This window comes from Centropristis striata, chromosome 21 (genome assembly GCF_030273125.1).
Source record: "Centropristis striata isolate RG_2023a ecotype Rhode Island chromosome 21, C.striata_1.0, whole genome shotgun sequence".
Classification (NCBI taxonomy): Eukaryota; Metazoa; Chordata; class Actinopteri; order Perciformes; family Serranidae; genus Centropristis; species Centropristis striata.
This window is the reverse complement of record NC_081537.1, coordinates 25,883,782-25,900,871: the sequence shown is the minus strand read 5'-3', so window position 1 is coordinate 25,900,871 and position 17,090 is coordinate 25,883,782. Positions and strand designations below refer to the sequence as shown.

The following is a 17,090-nucleotide window of genomic DNA, read 5'->3' as shown; positions in this document are numbered from 1 at the left end:
GCTTTAGAACACAATTATATACTTCCATATTTAACTTAAATAACACAACAAACCGCAGTCAGAGTCAGAGTGAGTTTGATCTGATCATCCACCTGACGTCCTCCCTACGCGGACTTTGTCTCTCTTTATTCTCTCTATCTCTGCTGTCATTATTACCACGGCCACTAGAGGTCACTGCCTAAAACTACAAACAACTGGACGAGACAATGAAGCTGTGAGAGAAAACGTCTGGTCATGCCTGTTTTCTTCTTTTTCTCCCAATTTTTCTTGATCAGTAAACAAAGGACCCCTTCTCTCACAGTGTGCAAAAACTCAAAACACAACCGTCACTGCTGGTTTCAGTCCGATACAGAGTCTTTTCCTCTCCAATCAGCTGAATCCACCGTGTAAACACTAATGCAACAGGAGCATCTGACTCTTTAATTCACGTTACCGCCAAAACACAACGATGACTAATTAACAGACTAAACACAACCTCTCTGGCCCTTGTGGCTCACTCTTCACTCACATTATGCACCGTTTAACAAGCAAAAATGGAGTTGGACTCAACCTAAACACACCTGCACCATTCACTTTAGACCATGTGCTGTAGAACACAATTATATATTTCCATATTTAATTTAAATAACAACACTGACTTTAGTTTCACAGGGACACAAACAGCAGTCAGAGTCCTGTTAGTTTGACCTGTCGTCCTCCCTACGCGGACTTTGTCTCTCTTTATTCTCTCTTTTTCTGCTGTCATTATGACCACGGCCACTAGAGGTCGCCACCTCACAACAAATATCAATATGAGTCATGACAAGCTCCAGCTTACTCCATCACACTGACTTTTTCAGCCTGCTCAAATTCAGTCTTCAGTCTTTTTGTCCCTGAAGGTGACAGTTTTCTTCTGGTCATCAGTGTTTCAGTTTCAGCTCCTGAAGTTTTCCTCGTAATGTCCCGTCAGCTCGTCCTGGTCCGGTCCGAGGCCGTCTTCAGTTGGACGTCTCCCCGCTGCTGACCGTGTTCACCACCTGGACCACGTGCACCTTGTTGACCTCCCTCCTGCTCAGCGAGCAGCTGAACACCTTCCTGAAGCCTTTGCGGAAGTGCTTGGAGACGAGGGCGTAGACGATGGGGTTGAGGCAGGAGTTGGTGTAGGCCACCAGGTGGGACAGGATGCGGAGGACGTAGGTGGCGTGGTTGAGCGGGAAGCGTCCGAACCACATGCAGAGGATGACCAGGTGGTGGGGGAGCCAGCAGAGGCAGAACAGAGCCGCCACCACCAGGATCATCTTGGTGACTTTACGATTGGACCGCCGCGACTCGGACACGTCCTTCACGGGGTCCACGCTGGTCCACAGGTAGCGGATGGTGCGGGCGTAGGTGAGGCCCAGCACCAGGACCGGGACGAGGTAGCCGAAGACGAAGGTGCACACGTCCATGATGAGGCGCGGCCGGGACTCCCAGGCAGGAAGACACACCACGGCGCCCGACAGGCTCACCTGGGAGTAGTAGCTGAGGTACGGCGCCGAGAAAACCAGCGCCAGCGCCCAGACCAGGCCGATGGAGGCCAGGGCGTTCCTCGGGGTTCTCATCTCTCGGGAGCGGAGCGGGTAGCAGATGGCCAGATACCTGAAAGAGACGACAGAACACGTGAGAGTCTGAGAATCAACCAGAGCTGCAGGTTGAGGCTTTAAGCACTTTAAACCTGCATTCTCTCTAACGACCAGCAGGGGGCGACTCCACAGGCTGCACCGAGAAGTCAGATTGATTAGGAGTTCATGATAAAATTACTTTTAGACTCTCATAGTGAGTTTATGGTCTCAATCGTTAGTTAAAAGTCTTCTTCAGTACAGAATGATGATTATTTAGTAATTTATGGTTCATTTAGAGTAAACACTAAAAAAACTGTGCACTTGATCTTTTATTTCTCAATTTGAGGGCACTTTATCATGTTTTATCACCTATGCTGTTTGTTTGTTTTCCCCAATATGTTAATTATCTAAATCCAAATATGTTTAGTTGACTAGTTAAAGCCTTCTTGACCTCACTAGTTAACAAGTGAGCCTCAAAATGTTTACTAGTTAACTAATACAGGCCAAAATACTAATGAGAAAGTGAACTCTGTCTTCCTATTGGCTCTCCTGTTCCAAATAAAAAACACCAACCAATCAGGACTTTTTGAAGGGATTCGTCTTTACCCATGCTTCATTTGCATGCTGTGACTCAAACTGCAACTAGTTAACAAAGCTAACATGTTAACTAGTCAAGACCAAAAATGCTGATTAGTTAACTAGTGAAGTCAAAATGTCAAGGTCGTAAGACTCCAACGAGTTGGAGTTGGTGTTTTGTCTTGACTAGTTAACTAGTGAGAGAATGTGTGTTTAACTAGTTAACCTGTAAGGCCAACACATCCCCAACTAGTGTAACTAGTGGGCATTTTGGCCTTACTACTTAACTAGTTAACATTTTAGCCCCAACTAGTGTCTTTTGACTCATGTGGTACTTGTGGACATTTTGGACCTCACTAGTTAACTAGTAAGGTCAAAACATCCAACTAGTCAAAACATCCAACTTGTCAACTTTCACACAACTAGTGTGAAAATGTGTGTAACTAGTCAACTAGTAAAGTCAAAAGACACAAATTAATGTTTTATATGTTAGTACATCTATCTATCTATCTATCTATCTATCTATCTATCTATCTATCTATCTATCTATCTATCTATCTATCTATCCATCCAGACTGAAAAAAAAGATTTTTTGGCCCTGTAATTATAAGTTCAATCATCTATATAAATTCTACAAAAAAAATACAAATTCAGTGCTTTTACTTTAAAATAGCAGTTTTTCATGTCGTGCATTACTTAGTGATTGTTTGTTATTATGTGTCCTCAGTTTTGTATGTAAATTGAATCATTCGTTCCAAGTAATATTCACTAAACCAGTTAATTGGCTTAATTAGTTGATATTTCCAAGTAAAATGTTATTGAAGGACATCAGTGAATCTGCAATAAATAAGTGGTTCTATTAAATAAATATTGCTTAGAAACAACCTGAGTAAAGATTACAAACGCTTTCTGTGTGGAAAAACTTGCCTAGCTTTTTTTTTTTAAGTAAATGTCTGTCTATAATCCTAATAACTCCTCTGTTGGTACCAATTATAAATATAACTTCATATTTATGTTTTTCCATCTACTCTCACATTTTCTGACTGTGTTTACTCTCTTGTACATGCACATGCACGTGTCTCTCTCTGACCATGCAGCCTGTATGAATATGAAGACATGGAGACATGAGGTGTGCAGGTGAGCGGGTCGCACCTGTCCAGGGACACGGCCGTCAGGGTGAAGATGCTGGCGTACATGGTGAGGAAGATGATGAAGTGCAGGACCTTGCAGAGCACGGGGCCGAACAGCCACTGGTCCAGGGTGTAGATGGTGGCCTGCAGGGGCACGCAGAACACGATGAAGCTGAGGTCCGCCAGCCCGAGGTTCAGGATGAACAGGTTGGTGGTCTTAGAGTTCATCTGTCCGTTCCGGAAGAGAACCGCCAGAACCAGAGAGTTCCCCACCGCACCCAGCACGAAGATCAGAGAGAAGCCCACAGAGATCAGCACCGACTCCGCTCTCCAGGAGGAGGAGGAGGAGGAGGAGGAGTTCACCCAGGACAGGTCCATCTTCATAAAATCACCGTTTCAGAATTCACATTTCAGTCCAGGAGCTCTGGGAGACGCGCGCCTTATTTCCACATTTCCACGTTTCCGTCTCCAGACGCAGCGCAGCGCGGACTGATCCGTGATGAGTCTGTCACCAGCAGCACAGTAACTGAGTACATTTACTCAAGTACTTCACTACAGTTTGCACTATAACGCACACACACTACCTCCAGTACTTCTCTGGTCTGAGTTTTATGTGTCTCACAATCTTTAGATCTTTGTCTCGGAGGATATTTTGTGTCTTTGTGGTCATTTTTCTTTTGCCTTTGCATCCCTTTGTAGTCCTGCTTCACACCTTTTGTAGTTGTTTTGCGTCATTTGTGATCATTTCGCATCTTTACCGGTTTTGCATCTATTTGTAGTAGTTTTATGTGTGTCTTTGTGGTCATTTTTTTCAATATTTTATCTTTTTAAGTAATTTTTGCATCCCTTTGTAGTTTTTTTTTGTATCTTCTTGGATCATTATGTGTTTTTTGGTGGTCATTTTGTGTCTCACATTCTTTAGTTGTCTCTGAGATATTATATGTGGTAATTTTGAGATATTATATGTGATCATTTTAAAAAAATCTTTTAAAGTCATTTTTCATCCCTCTTGTATTTGTTTTGCATCTTTAAGTGATCATTTTGTGTTTTTTATGTTGGTCGTTTTATCTCACAATCGTTAGATCTTTGTCTCAGAGGTTATTTTGTGTTTTTTGTAAATTTTTTTGCCTTTTAAAGTTATTTTTGCACCCCTTTGTAGTCCTTCTTCATTCCTTTTGTAGTTGTTTTTGCATCATTTGTGATCATTTTGCATCTTTACCTGTTTTGTATCTATTTGTAGTAGTTTTATTTGTGTCTTTGTGGTCATTTTTTTGTCTTTTTCACTCACTTTGCATCCCTCTGTAATCATGTGTCCTACCTTTATAGTTGTGTTTCATCTCTCTGGACTAGTTCTGCATCTCTGAGGTCATTTTGTGTCTCTCTTTAGTCATTCTGCGTCTCTTTTGTATTATTTCTGCCTCAATTTGTCATTTGTTTACATTTCTTCTTGCTTAATGTGTCAATATGTTTATAATTCATGTTAATATTTCTATTTCATAGTAATATTTCTATTTCTTGTTATTTTATTGACGCTTCTTTCTGTTGAGATGTCCCTGCTGCGGGACTAATAAAGGAATATCTGATCTCTTATCTTACTTTCTTTTCATGCCACTTTCTACCTGTGCTGCTCCACATTTCAGAGGGAAATTATTCTGCTCCAGAAATTACTTTTGTTTTCAGATTTTTGGACAGAAAACACATTAGTGGTGAGGAGGCTGAAGTTGGTTTGTGATTCTGCTCTCCAGGGGAAATTTAATGAACCTGAACTTACTTTGCAGTGTTTTTTTTTTTTACACCTCTTACTGTTAGAAAAAATCTTACTGCTGTCTGAGACACGCTTTCACATTTGTACAGGCGTTAATCCATTTGTGACAATGAAATCATGTCAGATTTCATAGGTTTTTTTTTTTCCACATGTAGACCACGTTAGACCAGGTCCAGATTTAAAACCACTGAACCTGGACTGCTCAGATCTGGACTGGATTATCTCAGAGAGACTAAAGACTCTTTAACACAGTTTCTGATCTGTGAAAGTTTTATTCTGTTTGTTAAAAATATGCAATAAAGACAGATTTATGTCTGAACCACAAATGAAGAAACTGTGTAAGAATCTGAGTTTACCAACAACTTTATTTATTTATTTATTTAACATCGTTTCAGTAATTTTTCATTTTGGTTCCCACTTCTCAAACATAAAGATTTTCTTAATTTGTATTTGTATTTGCTAATCATTTCTATGTTTTGATAATAATGTTGATGTTTGGACAAAAACATTCTAAAAGTGTCACTTTTACTTGTTTCAGATTATTTCTACGCTGTGGTATTGTTACTTTTATTGAAGTAGAATATCTGATAACTTCTTCCACTTATGGCGTTGCATTAATTTATAATTTAAATGGATAAATAAATGTTGAAAAAGACTCCGCAGGTTATTTCTCCTGGTGACTGGCAGCAGTCTGCCCCCTAGTGGCCGAATCAAACCACTGCACTGTTGAGTCTTAATCAAATTACAATATTCTGCCATAAAAGAGATTAAGTGCAGGGTTTTTTTAATTATTATTTATAAACGGCCTTTAAATTAATTTGTGCATTAATTTTATTTTGATAAAAATCAGATTTATTGCCAAATATGTTGTCACAAACAGGGAGTTTTGGTGTTTGGTGCATTTAATTAATAAAGTGAATAAAATAAAAATAAAAGTTACAAAAATATATATAGAGACAAACGAGTTTTTAGAGTATGTAGAATATAGTTAATAAACTCTGTAGTATAAATGAGTAGTGATGGTGGTTTAACATGTATTTTAACAGATTATAGTGAAGAAATAAAGACTCATTTTCCTGCAGAAAGCTTCATGTTGTTATCTGACCACCAGGTGGCGCTGTTGTCACACAAATAAAGGAAGGAAGCAGCAGGTGGGCTGATGAGGCTGATGACTCAGGATGTTTCTCTCTGATGAAGACACAAGTTTGTGTTTTCTCACATATTTAAAGTTTCTCCTGCAGGATCTTTGAGTCCTTAGACGGCTTCAGCTCGTCACCGGGTTTCAGATGAGTGACGTCATCAGTCATCAGGTCGTTGAGTCTTTTAGTTATCATAAAATATCTTCAAATGTTTGTAAGGAGAAATGGAAAAAAATGAAAACATTCCGTTAAACTGAGCTTCTCTGTGGCTGATTTGCTTCTCTGCTTATTTTGAATCTTTGAGGTTGTTCTGCTTTGGTGTGGCTGTTTTACATCTCTAAACAACTGTTTTTCACCTCTTTTACTTCTTGGTAGTTGTTTTGCATCTCTGAGGTTGTTTTTCATCTTTGGTAGTTTTGCTTCTTTGTTGCTGTTTTGCATCTCTTGTTGTTTTGCATCTCTTGTTGTTTTGCATCTATGTGGTTGTTTTGCATCTCTGAGATTGTTTGCATCATTTTGGTTGTTTTGCATCATTGAAGTTGTTTGCGCCTCTGGTTGTTTTGCATCTCTGTAGTTGTTTTGCATCTTTGTGGTTGTTTTCATCTCTGGTTGTTTTGCATCTCTGTGGTTGTTTTTCATCTCTGGTTGTTTTGCATATCTGTTGCTATTTGCATATCTGTTGTTGTTTTGCATATCTGTTGTTGTTTTGCATCTCTGTGGCTGTTTTTCATCATTGTGGTTGTTTTGCATCTCTTTTAGGCTGTTTTGGATCTCATTATGATCATTTTGTGTGTTATTGTGGTTATTTTGCACTTTGCCGTCCCTTTGCATCTATGTTGTTTTTTGCATCTCTGTTGTTGTTTGCTGGTTTCTGTAACTGTGACCATCTCTACATCCAAACAGAAGCTCTGCTGACACAGATTTTATTTATTTTACATCCTTATAAATAAAGTCTGTCTTACATTTTAATCTTGGAAAATCTGGAAAAAATTATGACATCAGGAGTTCATGATGAATGATGATGATGAAAATAAAATAAAAAGCTTTCGGCACTTTAGAAGATTGTGTTTCTTTTCTTCCCCGCATCTTTTTGCAGAAAAGTTTTTGTTTTGCTGAAGGAAAATAAATGAAAATTTTGTCAGTGAACATTTACTGATTAACTCAACACTGAAATCTTAACTGAGATCAGATCTAGAAGACGTGATATATTTCTTACACAATGTGTTTGAGCTGTTGATGAGGATGGGAGCGGTGTGGTTCTACCGGCTGGACGACGGAAAGATTCACTCTGCTGCTGCAACAGAGCCTCACTGTTTGACAGTCTGCAGCCTTCAGCTGTTTAATCAGTCAAAGGAGACGACAAGACCAAAATACATCATGCTGCTGAAATACTGCAGCCAGACACGGCATCGTTTTTAGTGGTTTTATGTGTCTTCGTGGTCATTTTGTGTCTTTTTAAATCATTTTTGCATCCCTTTGCAGTCGTTCTTCACACCTCCTGTAGTTGTTTTGCATCATTTTTGATCATTTTGCATCTTTACCTCTTTTGCATCTGTTTGTAGTAGTTTTATTTGTGTCTTTGTGGTCATTTTTTGTCTTTTTAAGTCACTTTGCATCCCTTTTGTAGTTGTTTTGCATCTTTAAGTGATCATTTTATGTTTTTTGGTGGTTGTTTTGTGTCTCACAATCTTTAGATCTTTCTCTCTGAGGATATGTTTTTGCCTTTTTAAGTAATTTTTGCATCCCTTTTGTAGTCATTCTTCATACCTTTTGTAGTGGATTTGCATCATTTTTGATCATTTTGCATCTTTACCTATTTTGCATCTGTTTGTAGTAGTTTTATTTGTGTCTTTGTGGTCATTGTTTATCTTTGTTAAGGCCTTTTTATCAGCCCTTTGTGATCATTTTTGCATACCTTTTTGTATTTGTTTGGCATCTTCTTGGATCATTATGTTTTTTTGGTGGTCATTTTATGTCCCACAATCTTTAGTTGTGTCTGAGGATATTTTGTGTCTTTGTGGTCATTTTTTTTGTCTTTTTCACTCACTTTGCATCCCTTTGTAATAATTTTTCATACGTTTTGTAGTTGTGTTTCATCTCTCTCGACTAGTTCTGCATCTCTGTGGTCTTTTTGTGTCTCTTCAGTCATTCTGCATCTTTCTTCTTGTCCATTTGTCATAGTTTTGACCCCAGCAGCCCAGTTTCAGCAGGTCGGTTCTCATTCATGTGTAGTAGTATTATCTGTGTGCATGTTTCCTTCATCACGCTGGAACATGTTGCTCACATACAGACAATCAGAACTGTGTAACAGGCTGTTATCCTTCATCACCACCTGACGCAAGAAATGTTCTGAAACAACACGACATGACTGAAATTAATTAGGAGCGATAATTCATCGCCAACTGCCAGAAAGCGTTCTTTTACAGAAACCAGTTGAGGAGGTTTAAATGAGTCATCGTCACCTGTCTGCAGGTGTGGCTGCCTCTCTGTACTGTCACCTGAAGAATCCCTGAATGCTCTCAGTCAGTGTGTGGGAGGGGAAATATTCCATCTGGTGCCAAAACCATCATTAGTACTGTGTGTTTATAACTGTCTTTAGACAGTATAGTTGACAGTATAGAATGTATAGTTGACTTAATTTAAAGTGTAACTCTGCACGTATAGTAAGTGGAGCTGCAGCTTCATAAAACTGTTTTGCATCTGTTTGTACTAGTTGTATGTGTCTTTGTGGTCCTTTTTTGGTCTTTTTAAGTCACTTTGCATTCCTTTTGTAGTTGTTTTGCATCTTTCAGTAATCATTTTATTTTGTTTTTTTTTGGTCTCTGAGGTTATTTTGTGTCTTTGTGGTATTTTTTTTGTTTTTTTACTACACATTGATAATGTTAAAGTGTTTCACACACAAAGAAAAAGAAAATGGCATGTAGTGATACTTCTAATCCTTATATTATTTATATATATTATTTATATTAAAATTTCAAGGCAACAAACTTGGATAAAATTTTAAGTTAAACTAAATATTTTAAGTTTTGTTTTTGAGTTTGCTCAACTGTAAGTTGTACTAACTTACAATTTTACATTGTAATAACTTTTAATCCTTACTTCTGCAATGTGCTGAATTGGCACGATTGTAACGCTGCTATGAAATGTCAGCTAATGTTACGACCACAATTTTGAGTTAGCATTGATACAGTAATGGCTACTCTTGTAGCTGTAACAAGCAGCGCGGCTAGCATCAGTTAGCCGCTAGCTTTCGCTAATGAATTTCACCGCTTTCCCGCATTTCACAACAAAGAAATAAGGGTTAGCAGAACTATTGTCCCTTGTTTTGAATCCCAACTTATAGATATAAGTAACAACAACTCACAAACTTGTTTTTGAGCATACAGCTGGCTTCCTTTGTTGTGCTAACTTACATTATTGCCCTGAATGTCAATCATTTATATTTCCAAGTTTTACCAACTTAAATCACTGTTTTAGGCCAAAAAAATACAAGTTGGCTTTTTTGCAGTGTGGGCAAATCAATATTTGTTGTGAGCACCTTTTGCCTTCAAACCAGCATCAGTTCTTCTAGACATTTCTTTCTCAGACTTTTTCACATTGCTGTGGCTGACAGCGACACACCCTCAGTGTGTGTGTGTGTGTGTGTGTGTGAGGTGTGACTGCACCTGAGAGGGCGTGACTTGGTGTTTGTCTGCAGACGAACTCGACCTGTTTCAGAGACTCGCTGCCGTCCTGCCGAGTGTGTGACAGAAAGTACCGTAAGTTCTTTTACTTTGACATAATTATTGCAGCATTCATCAAACGTTTTAAGTGATAATAATCTGTAGAGGTTCTTTTTCTTTATGTTGACATGAAATAATGTTGGTAGTGATTTAATGTTTGCTGTATTTGATGCATAGTCATTTATTTCCATGCCGTACTGTGTTTAGATGGATAGTTCACGCGCCTCTGAGCAGTTTGTGTCAGTGGAATATAACACGTTTGAGCAGGACAAATGATTCTTGTCACTGAAGATATAAATCTTCCTCCTCAGCTGTTCCTTTTCCCGCTGTGTAGCTCCCAGCAGACGCCACCATGCCTGAGACCGCCGAGGCCCACTCCCGCCACTTCACCACCAACCGCAACTGCACCGTCGAGGTGACCAACGTCAGCTCCGTGTACTGCCTCTACAACCCCAAGTAAGACTCCAACACTCAGCACCAGTCACACAGAGATGATCAGACACCTGGAGGCTACTTTAATGCATGGTAAAGCTTTATATTAAGGTCCTTGTAATAACCATTAATTAACAAGTAATAAGGCCCTTGTAAGTCCTTACAAGATGCTTATTAACATTATTGTGTGTTTCTAAGCTTATATAAGTGTTAATAACGGCATTACAAACAGCCATGACCCACCCATTATGTCTTTGCCATGCCTTTATTAATCTTATTTTGTTTGCTTATTGATATTAAAATATACTTTATTGCTCATCTATTATAAGTTAACTATAAGTTAACTATGCTTTTTGCAACTACCGGATCTAAAGCGAGAACAATGCCTTATTACTTGTTAATTAATGGTTATTAAGGACCTTATTATAAAGTGTTACCAATGTATTAAATATAAATGCGTCTTTGATTTTGAGGCAGTTGTTTAAGTAACTTTAAATTAGAAATGTTTGAGATGGAATCTACTTATTTTGACCGCATTAAATATAATCTTTATATGTATGTAATTCTAAATCAAGAGAATTTTGAATGAATCCAACACAATAGAATTAGTAATTAAAGTTGTTATTAACTCAACTTGTAACTTAGTTAGATTTAATAAATAATATTGCGTGCAATCTGTTGCCTCAACTTTATCAAAATGACCAAAAAAAGACACAAAATGACTGAAAAAAACACAGAATGAAAGAAAAAAACTAAATTACTTAAAGGAGAAACAACATGACAAAAAAAAAGACACAGAATTACCAAAAAAGACACACAATTATTAAAAAAAGACATAAAATTATTTAAAAAAGACACAAAATGATAAAAAAAAAAAAAACATAACACGGTAAAGTGCCATTCATATAAAACTCACATTAAACTTTCATATCAAGGTGGGGACCACAAAATATCGTCACGAGGGCCGCAATTGGCCCGCGGGCCGCAAGTTTGAGACCCATGCATTAATGCATGACCACCAGTGACGGAGAGGTCATTTACTCAAGAACTCTACCTACAGATTTATTATTTTTATGCAAACAAAAGGAAAATTCACAGCCTCAAATATTATTTTTCTCCACACATCTGCTCCATGACAGGTCTGATGGGAGGGGCTTGACTTTTCTTACTCCACTATATTTGCAAGATTTTATTCAGAGCTGAATAAATACATAATATTATACTACACATTGATAATATTGTGTTTTATACACAAAGGAAAATAAAATGGTATGTAGTGATATTTATGATCCTTATATTATTTGCTTTTTTCGTGCTGAATTTCCAAGAAACCTACGAGCAAATCTCTGCTAATCTAAACCTTTAACTGGTGCTTTTGCATGATTAGATTATTATCAGAAACTCAGAAAGTTTTACAGATCGGATGACAAAATCCCCTCAATAATTTCTTAGATTTAGTAACATAAACTGATCTTTTTTCTCCTAAACTTAATTTAAAGTGTGAGAACAACCTTCTGCACGTATAGTAGGTGGAGCTGCAGCTTCATAAAACTGTTTTGCATCTGTTTGTACTAGTTTCATGTGTCTTTGTGGTCCTTTTTTTGTCATCATCCTCATTTTATGTTATTTTGGTGATTGTTTTGTGTCTCACAATCTTTACATCTTTGTCTCGGAGGCTATTTTGTGGGTTTTTTTTGTCTTTTTAAGTAATTCTTGCGTCCCTTTTGTAGTCGTTCTTCATACCTTTTTGTAGTTGTTTTGCATCATTTGTGATCATTTTGCATCTTTACCTGTTTTGCATCTATTTCTAGTAGTTTTATTTGTGTCTTTATGCTAATTTTTTTATCTTTTCAAGTAATTTTTGCATCCCTTTGTGATAATTTTTCATACCTTTTGTAGTTGTTTTGTATCTGATTGGATCATTAAGTGTTTTTTTGGTGGTCATTTGGTGTCTCACAATCTTTAGTTGTCTCTGAGGATATTTTGTGTCTTTGTGGTCATTTTTTGGTCTTTTTCACTCACTTTGCATCCCTTTTTCACTCACTTTGTAATGTATGTTTCATACCTTTGTAGTTGTGTTTCATCTCTCTCGACTAGTTCTGCATCTCTGTGGTCATTTTGTGTCTCTTTAGTCATTCTGCGTCTTTCTTCTTGTCCATTTGTTGTTTGTTTCGCCCCCTCAGTCCCCACTAGGCCTATATCAGCAGGTCAGTTATCATTCATGTGTAGTGGTATCATCTGTGTGCATGTTTGCGTCATCAGGCTGGAACGTGTTGCACACGTACAGACAGTCAGAACTTCTCACATTCAATAACATAAACGGATCTAGTTGTTTTAAGCTTCTGATGTTTGTTCCTTCCTCTCCTGTTCATCCTGATGTTGTGTCAGTATTATAACTGCATGTATTCTCCCTGCAGGGTGCACATGGAGAGCGGTTTCCCCTTCAGCCCCCCCCAGCCGACCCTGCGCAGCATGAACACCGAGGTGTTCTCCTTCGACAAGGACGACAACACGGCGTGCGGCGCCGTGGGCGTCGTGACCTACGAGCTCTTCAACATGCACACCCGTACCTGCGACCAGATGATGGCGATCATGTTCTCCGTGCCGTACGACTACAACTTCTACAAGAACTGGCTCGGGGTGGGCATCTTCCCGCACGGCACCGAGTGCAACGATAAGCTGTTCGACACCATGTACAACAAGAAGGACTTCACCAACTTCATGCGCCACGAGGCCGACGGCTCGGGCGTGTCCTTCAGGGGGGCGTCGCTGGACGTGAGGGGCTGCATGTCGGACGGCGGCACCGCCATCATCAAACTTGAGCTGTATGACAAGATGGGCTAATTTTTTCTAATTCATCTGTTTGTAATGATGCAGAGAATCCTGAAAACCTGTCATTCGTGTCCTGTATGGGTGCTTTCAATCAATAAAAAAACAATACAAATGATTTCTTTTCCTTGATTCTTTTTGTATCACCTCCACTGATTTTTGCATGCAGCAGCTGCGGGGAAATTAAAAGTCTCACACCTCAGAGCGTGAACGGTATGTCACAGTTAGACGTGCAGACGAGCTGCATGTTCTTCTTCACGTGCACAGTAAAGACAGTTTGAGACAAAAGGTGTGGCGCCGAGCTGCGAGACAATGTGTCAGAAAAGCTGCACAAACCGGCTTATAGCTGAACAACATAAAGGCATTATGAAAACAAAAAAAATACCTTAGTGATGTTGTCGTTGGCTGCACCCTGTTCTTACACCGCAAAAAAAGGAGTGTCTAAAAACAAGATAAAAACACTAAGTCTGAGGGAAATGATCTTGCTGCATGGGCAGATAATTTCACTTGACAAGATTTATTGAATTAAGATTGTTAAATCTAGAAATAAGCATGTTGAACGCTTAAAATAAGAAATTAACTCTTAAAACAAGATAAATTATCTAACACATCTAAATCTAAGTTTTTTTTCATCTTGGTAATAACCAAATACTTTGCAGTGTAGTGCATCTCTTTGTGCTCTCACTGTCCCTCTAAAGCAGGGATGGGCAACTGGAGGCCCGGGGGCCGCATACGGCCCACACCCTCACTTGAAGTGGCCCTCAGTACAACTACATGCATTTGAGCATGAAATCTTAAAAGTGCAGTGTAAAAATGCACAAAATTACTTCTTGCAATTAATGTTGGTCTGCTGTTCTTACACTGAAAAAAATAAATAAATCACAGTAAGGGGTTATTTTTTATTTCCTTCAAACCTTTTGTATTCCTATTTATACTGTTCTACATGCATTTGAGCATGAAATATGTTAAGTTACTGCACCGTAAACATATTTAAAATTGCAGTTTCATCATATCTAGTTAAGTGCACGGTCCTACATGTGGCCCTGTGGTAGTGTTGATGAAAAATTGTGGCCCCCTCCAGCATTTAAGTTGCAACGCACACTGCAAATGATTTGTTTCTTACCAAGATTAAAAAAACTTTGATTTAGAAGCGTTAGATAATTTATCTTGTTTTAAGAGTTAATTTCTTACTTTAAGCGTTCAAAATGCTTATTTCTAGATTTAACAAGAAATCTTGTCAAGTGAAATTATCTGTCCATGCAGCAAGATAATTCCCCTCAGATTTAGTGTTTTATCTTGTTTTCAGACACCTTTTTTTTTGTGCAGTGTACTCCGTAACCTCAGGAGAGGCAGCAGCAGCAGCAGCAGGAGGAGGAGGGTGGTGCTGTGGCTGCTGTGGGTGGAAACAGTCCTGGGTGGGGCTCAGGTGCCAAACATTCCCAGACAAGAACGACCTGAAGAGTGATTCAGACCTGCAACTGCCTGAGAGAGCAGCAGCACACCTGAGCTCCGGACAGGTAAGAAGCATTCAGCACTGAGCTTTATCTTTTATCATCACGGCCTCTCTTCTCTTCTGTCTCTGACTCTCTGCCTCTCTGCTGCTCTATCCGCTGCAGCTTTTACCTGCAGCATCATGAGTGAATCAGCAGAAGCCGTGGCTGCGAACCTCAAGAGCAGTAGAAACGCCACCATCGAGATCTTGAACCTCACCAACGGCTACTGCCTCATCGACCCCAAGTGAGTGAAACACGACACGGCACAGCTGCAGATACGTTCAAGGGTGAAAAGTCAATAAATACATTTACTGGACTACTGTAGCTTTAAGTAAGAAGTGAAGGTGCTTGAATTTTACCTGATTATTCCCATCTTATGTAACTTTATACTTCACTACATTTTTTTGGCAGATGTTGTACTTTTTTACCCAAATACATTAATCTGACAGCTTTAGTCACTTTACAAATTAACATAAAAATAATAACTACAATCCAAGCGAAAGTTATGGAAGCTGATCTTGAAGTAAAATTCAACCTTCACGAAAGTGACAATTTGCTGCTTTTATTATTGTTAATAATGCTAATATATTATTATATATGTTGAGGTTTGGACTATGTGAAGGTTTCATCTTCTTTTTTACAAACCAAACAATCAAACAATAATCATTTAATCAATGAATGCATAATGAAAATATAATTCCTTTAAAATAGTTTCAACTAAAACCAAAGCAATATTTATTTAACAAGTACTTCTGCTTAAATAATTTCTGGACATTTTCTTGATTATACTTTCATACATTTTCTTAAGTAATATTTTCAAATTTTCAATGCAGGATTTTACTTTAACAGTTTCTTTCTTACTGTTTGTGGTATATAAAAATGTTTTTTTTAAAACCTTCATCTACTACTGGATAATTTGAGGTTTAAACTCAAAGGTACAAAACTGTAAATACAAGTTCTGCCACTCTGACTGTAAAGACTTAAATTAATATTCTGCCTCCTTCCTCGTCTTTACATTTCAATTTAACGTTTTTAAAAAATTTGAACAGCTGAGAGCATTGCAGCTGTCAGATGTAAATTAAAGAAAAATTAAATTTTTCTGTTTCAGTCCAATCAGTTTTCAGTGCCTTCACTGTCCACTATATGGCGCCGTAAATAGCAGATCTTCTAACTTTTCTCTCCTTTCAATGACAGGGTTTACCTGGAGAGTGGCCACGTGTACATTCCGCCGCAGCCCACCGTGCGCCCGCAGAAAGTTGAGGTCTGCAACTTCAGCAGGGTCAAAACGTCGGGCGCCGTGGGCGTGTTGACCTACGATCTGTTCAAGAAGGGAAGCCACAGCGCCGCCGAGAAGATAGCCATCATGTTCTCCGTGCCCCGCGACTACAACATCTACAAGAACTGGCTGGGCCTGGCCATTTACAAAGCCGACAAGGAGTGCAACGAGAAGCTGTACAAGGAGATGTACGAGAGCAAGGAGCAGGTGGGCTTCGTGAGGGAGGAGGCGCACGGCTGCGGGCTCACGTTTGAGGGCATGAACGTGGACATCATGGGCACCATGTCCCCGATGGGCCGGGCCATTGTAAAGGTGGAGATCTGGGACAAGCTCTTCAACCCACCAAAGACCCAAGGTCCGTACTAAACCAACCAACCAACCAACCAACCACCGACCATCCAACCAACCGACCGACCAACCGACAATCCATCCAACCGACCAATCAACCACCCAACCGACCAACTAACTGACCATCCAACCGACCATCCAACCAACCATCCAACTGACCACCGACCAACCAACCGATAATCCATCCAACCAACCAACCGATCATCCATCCAACCGACCAACCAACCGACCATCCAACCAACCATCCAACCGACCATCCAACTGATCATCCATCCAACCGACCAACTTACCATCCAACTGACCAACCAACCAACTGTCCACCCAACAGACCATCCAACCGACCAACCAACCAACCAACCAACCAACCACCCAACCGACCATCCAACCCACAGCTCAGTTCTATAATAAACAGTGTGCAGTGTAAGTTCAACCTTTGTACACCTAAACTCTTCATGCAATAAACCTGGTCTGAAAACAAACTTGTGTCTTTGTGATCCTTGCAAGAATAAAAAGTCTTGGCAGAGGTTCAGAACAGGAACCAGTGGAACCAGTTACTGTGTGTCTCTGCACTTGATTAACGTATGTTTGTTCATTTAAAGCACAAATATAATTTCTGCTACTTTCACACAAGTTCATTCAGAAAGAAGACAAAAGTGTGGTTTCTCATATAAATATAAAACAAAAAAGACAGATTAATTTCCAACATAATGAGGTCTGTTTTATTAACCCTCTGAACTCCAGCATGTCTTAGAGAGAAACAGGTAAAATCAGGCATCATATCGTCATATATTCAGTATTTG

At 39.1% G+C, this 17,090-nt stretch overlaps 3 protein-coding genes across 3 annotated transcripts; 2 read left to right on the top strand and 1 right to left on the bottom strand.

Annotated features, from left to right (window-relative positions):
- Positions 1-977: 977 nt before the first annotated feature.
- LOC131959770 (galanin receptor 2a) lies at positions 978-3,855 on the bottom strand. Its single transcript, XM_059324987.1, has 2 exons — positions 3,309-3,855; positions 978-1,617 (listed from the first exon to the last, which is right to left on the bottom strand). The coding sequence occupies exons 1-2, from the start codon at positions 3,668-3,670 to the stop codon at positions 978-980; spliced, it is 1,002 nt and encodes a 333-aa protein (XP_059180970.1). The 5' UTR covers positions 3,671-3,855.
- Positions 3,856-6,303: 2,448 nt separating this feature from the next.
- LOC131959742 (uncharacterized) lies at positions 6,304-13,268 on the top strand. Its single transcript, XM_059324954.1, has 3 exons — positions 6,304-6,361; positions 10,247-10,368; positions 12,762-13,268. Exons 1-3 carry the CDS (start codon positions 6,338-6,340, stop codon positions 13,186-13,188), a joined length of 573 nt encoding a protein of 190 aa, XP_059180937.1. The 5' UTR covers positions 6,304-6,337; the 3' UTR covers positions 13,189-13,268.
- Positions 13,269-14,565: 1,297 nt separating this feature from the next.
- LOC131960098 (DELTA-stichotoxin-Hcr4a-like) lies at positions 14,566-16,433 on the top strand. The gene is made up of 3 exons (XM_059325327.1): positions 14,566-14,690; positions 14,790-14,910; positions 15,861-16,433. Exons 2-3 carry the CDS (start codon positions 14,807-14,809, stop codon positions 16,306-16,308), a joined length of 552 nt encoding a protein of 183 aa, XP_059181310.1. The 5' UTR covers positions 14,566-14,690; positions 14,790-14,806; the 3' UTR covers positions 16,309-16,433.
- The last annotated feature ends 657 nt before the right edge of the window (positions 16,434-17,090 follow it).

Bases quoted from the DNA above. Each gene is read 5' to 3' on its own strand.
- LOC131959770 (XM_059324987.1), bottom strand. From the start codon at position 3,670: ATGAAGATGGACCTGTCCTGGGTGAACTCCTCCTCCTCCTCCTCCTCC. The intron at 1,618-3,308 runs GTGCGACCCGCT...CGTCTCTTTCAG, and splicing joins ACGGCCGTGTCCCTGGACAG to GTATCTGGCCATCTGCTACC.
- LOC131959742 (XM_059324954.1), top strand. From the start codon at position 6,338: ATGAGTGACGTCATCAGTCATCAG. The intron at 6,362-10,246 runs GTCGTTGAGTCT...CCCGCTGTGTAG, and splicing joins GTGACGTCATCAGTCATCAG to CTCCCAGCAGACGCCACCAT. The intron at 10,369-12,761 runs GTAAGACTCCAA...TTCTCCCTGCAG, and splicing joins TACTGCCTCTACAACCCCAA to GGTGCACATGGAGAGCGGTT.
- LOC131960098 (XM_059325327.1), top strand. From the start codon at position 14,807: ATGAGTGAATCAGCAGAAGCCGTGGCTGCGAACCTCAAGAGCAGTAGA. The intron at 14,911-15,860 runs GTGAGTGAAACA...TTTCAATGACAG, and splicing joins TACTGCCTCATCGACCCCAA to GGTTTACCTGGAGAGTGGCC.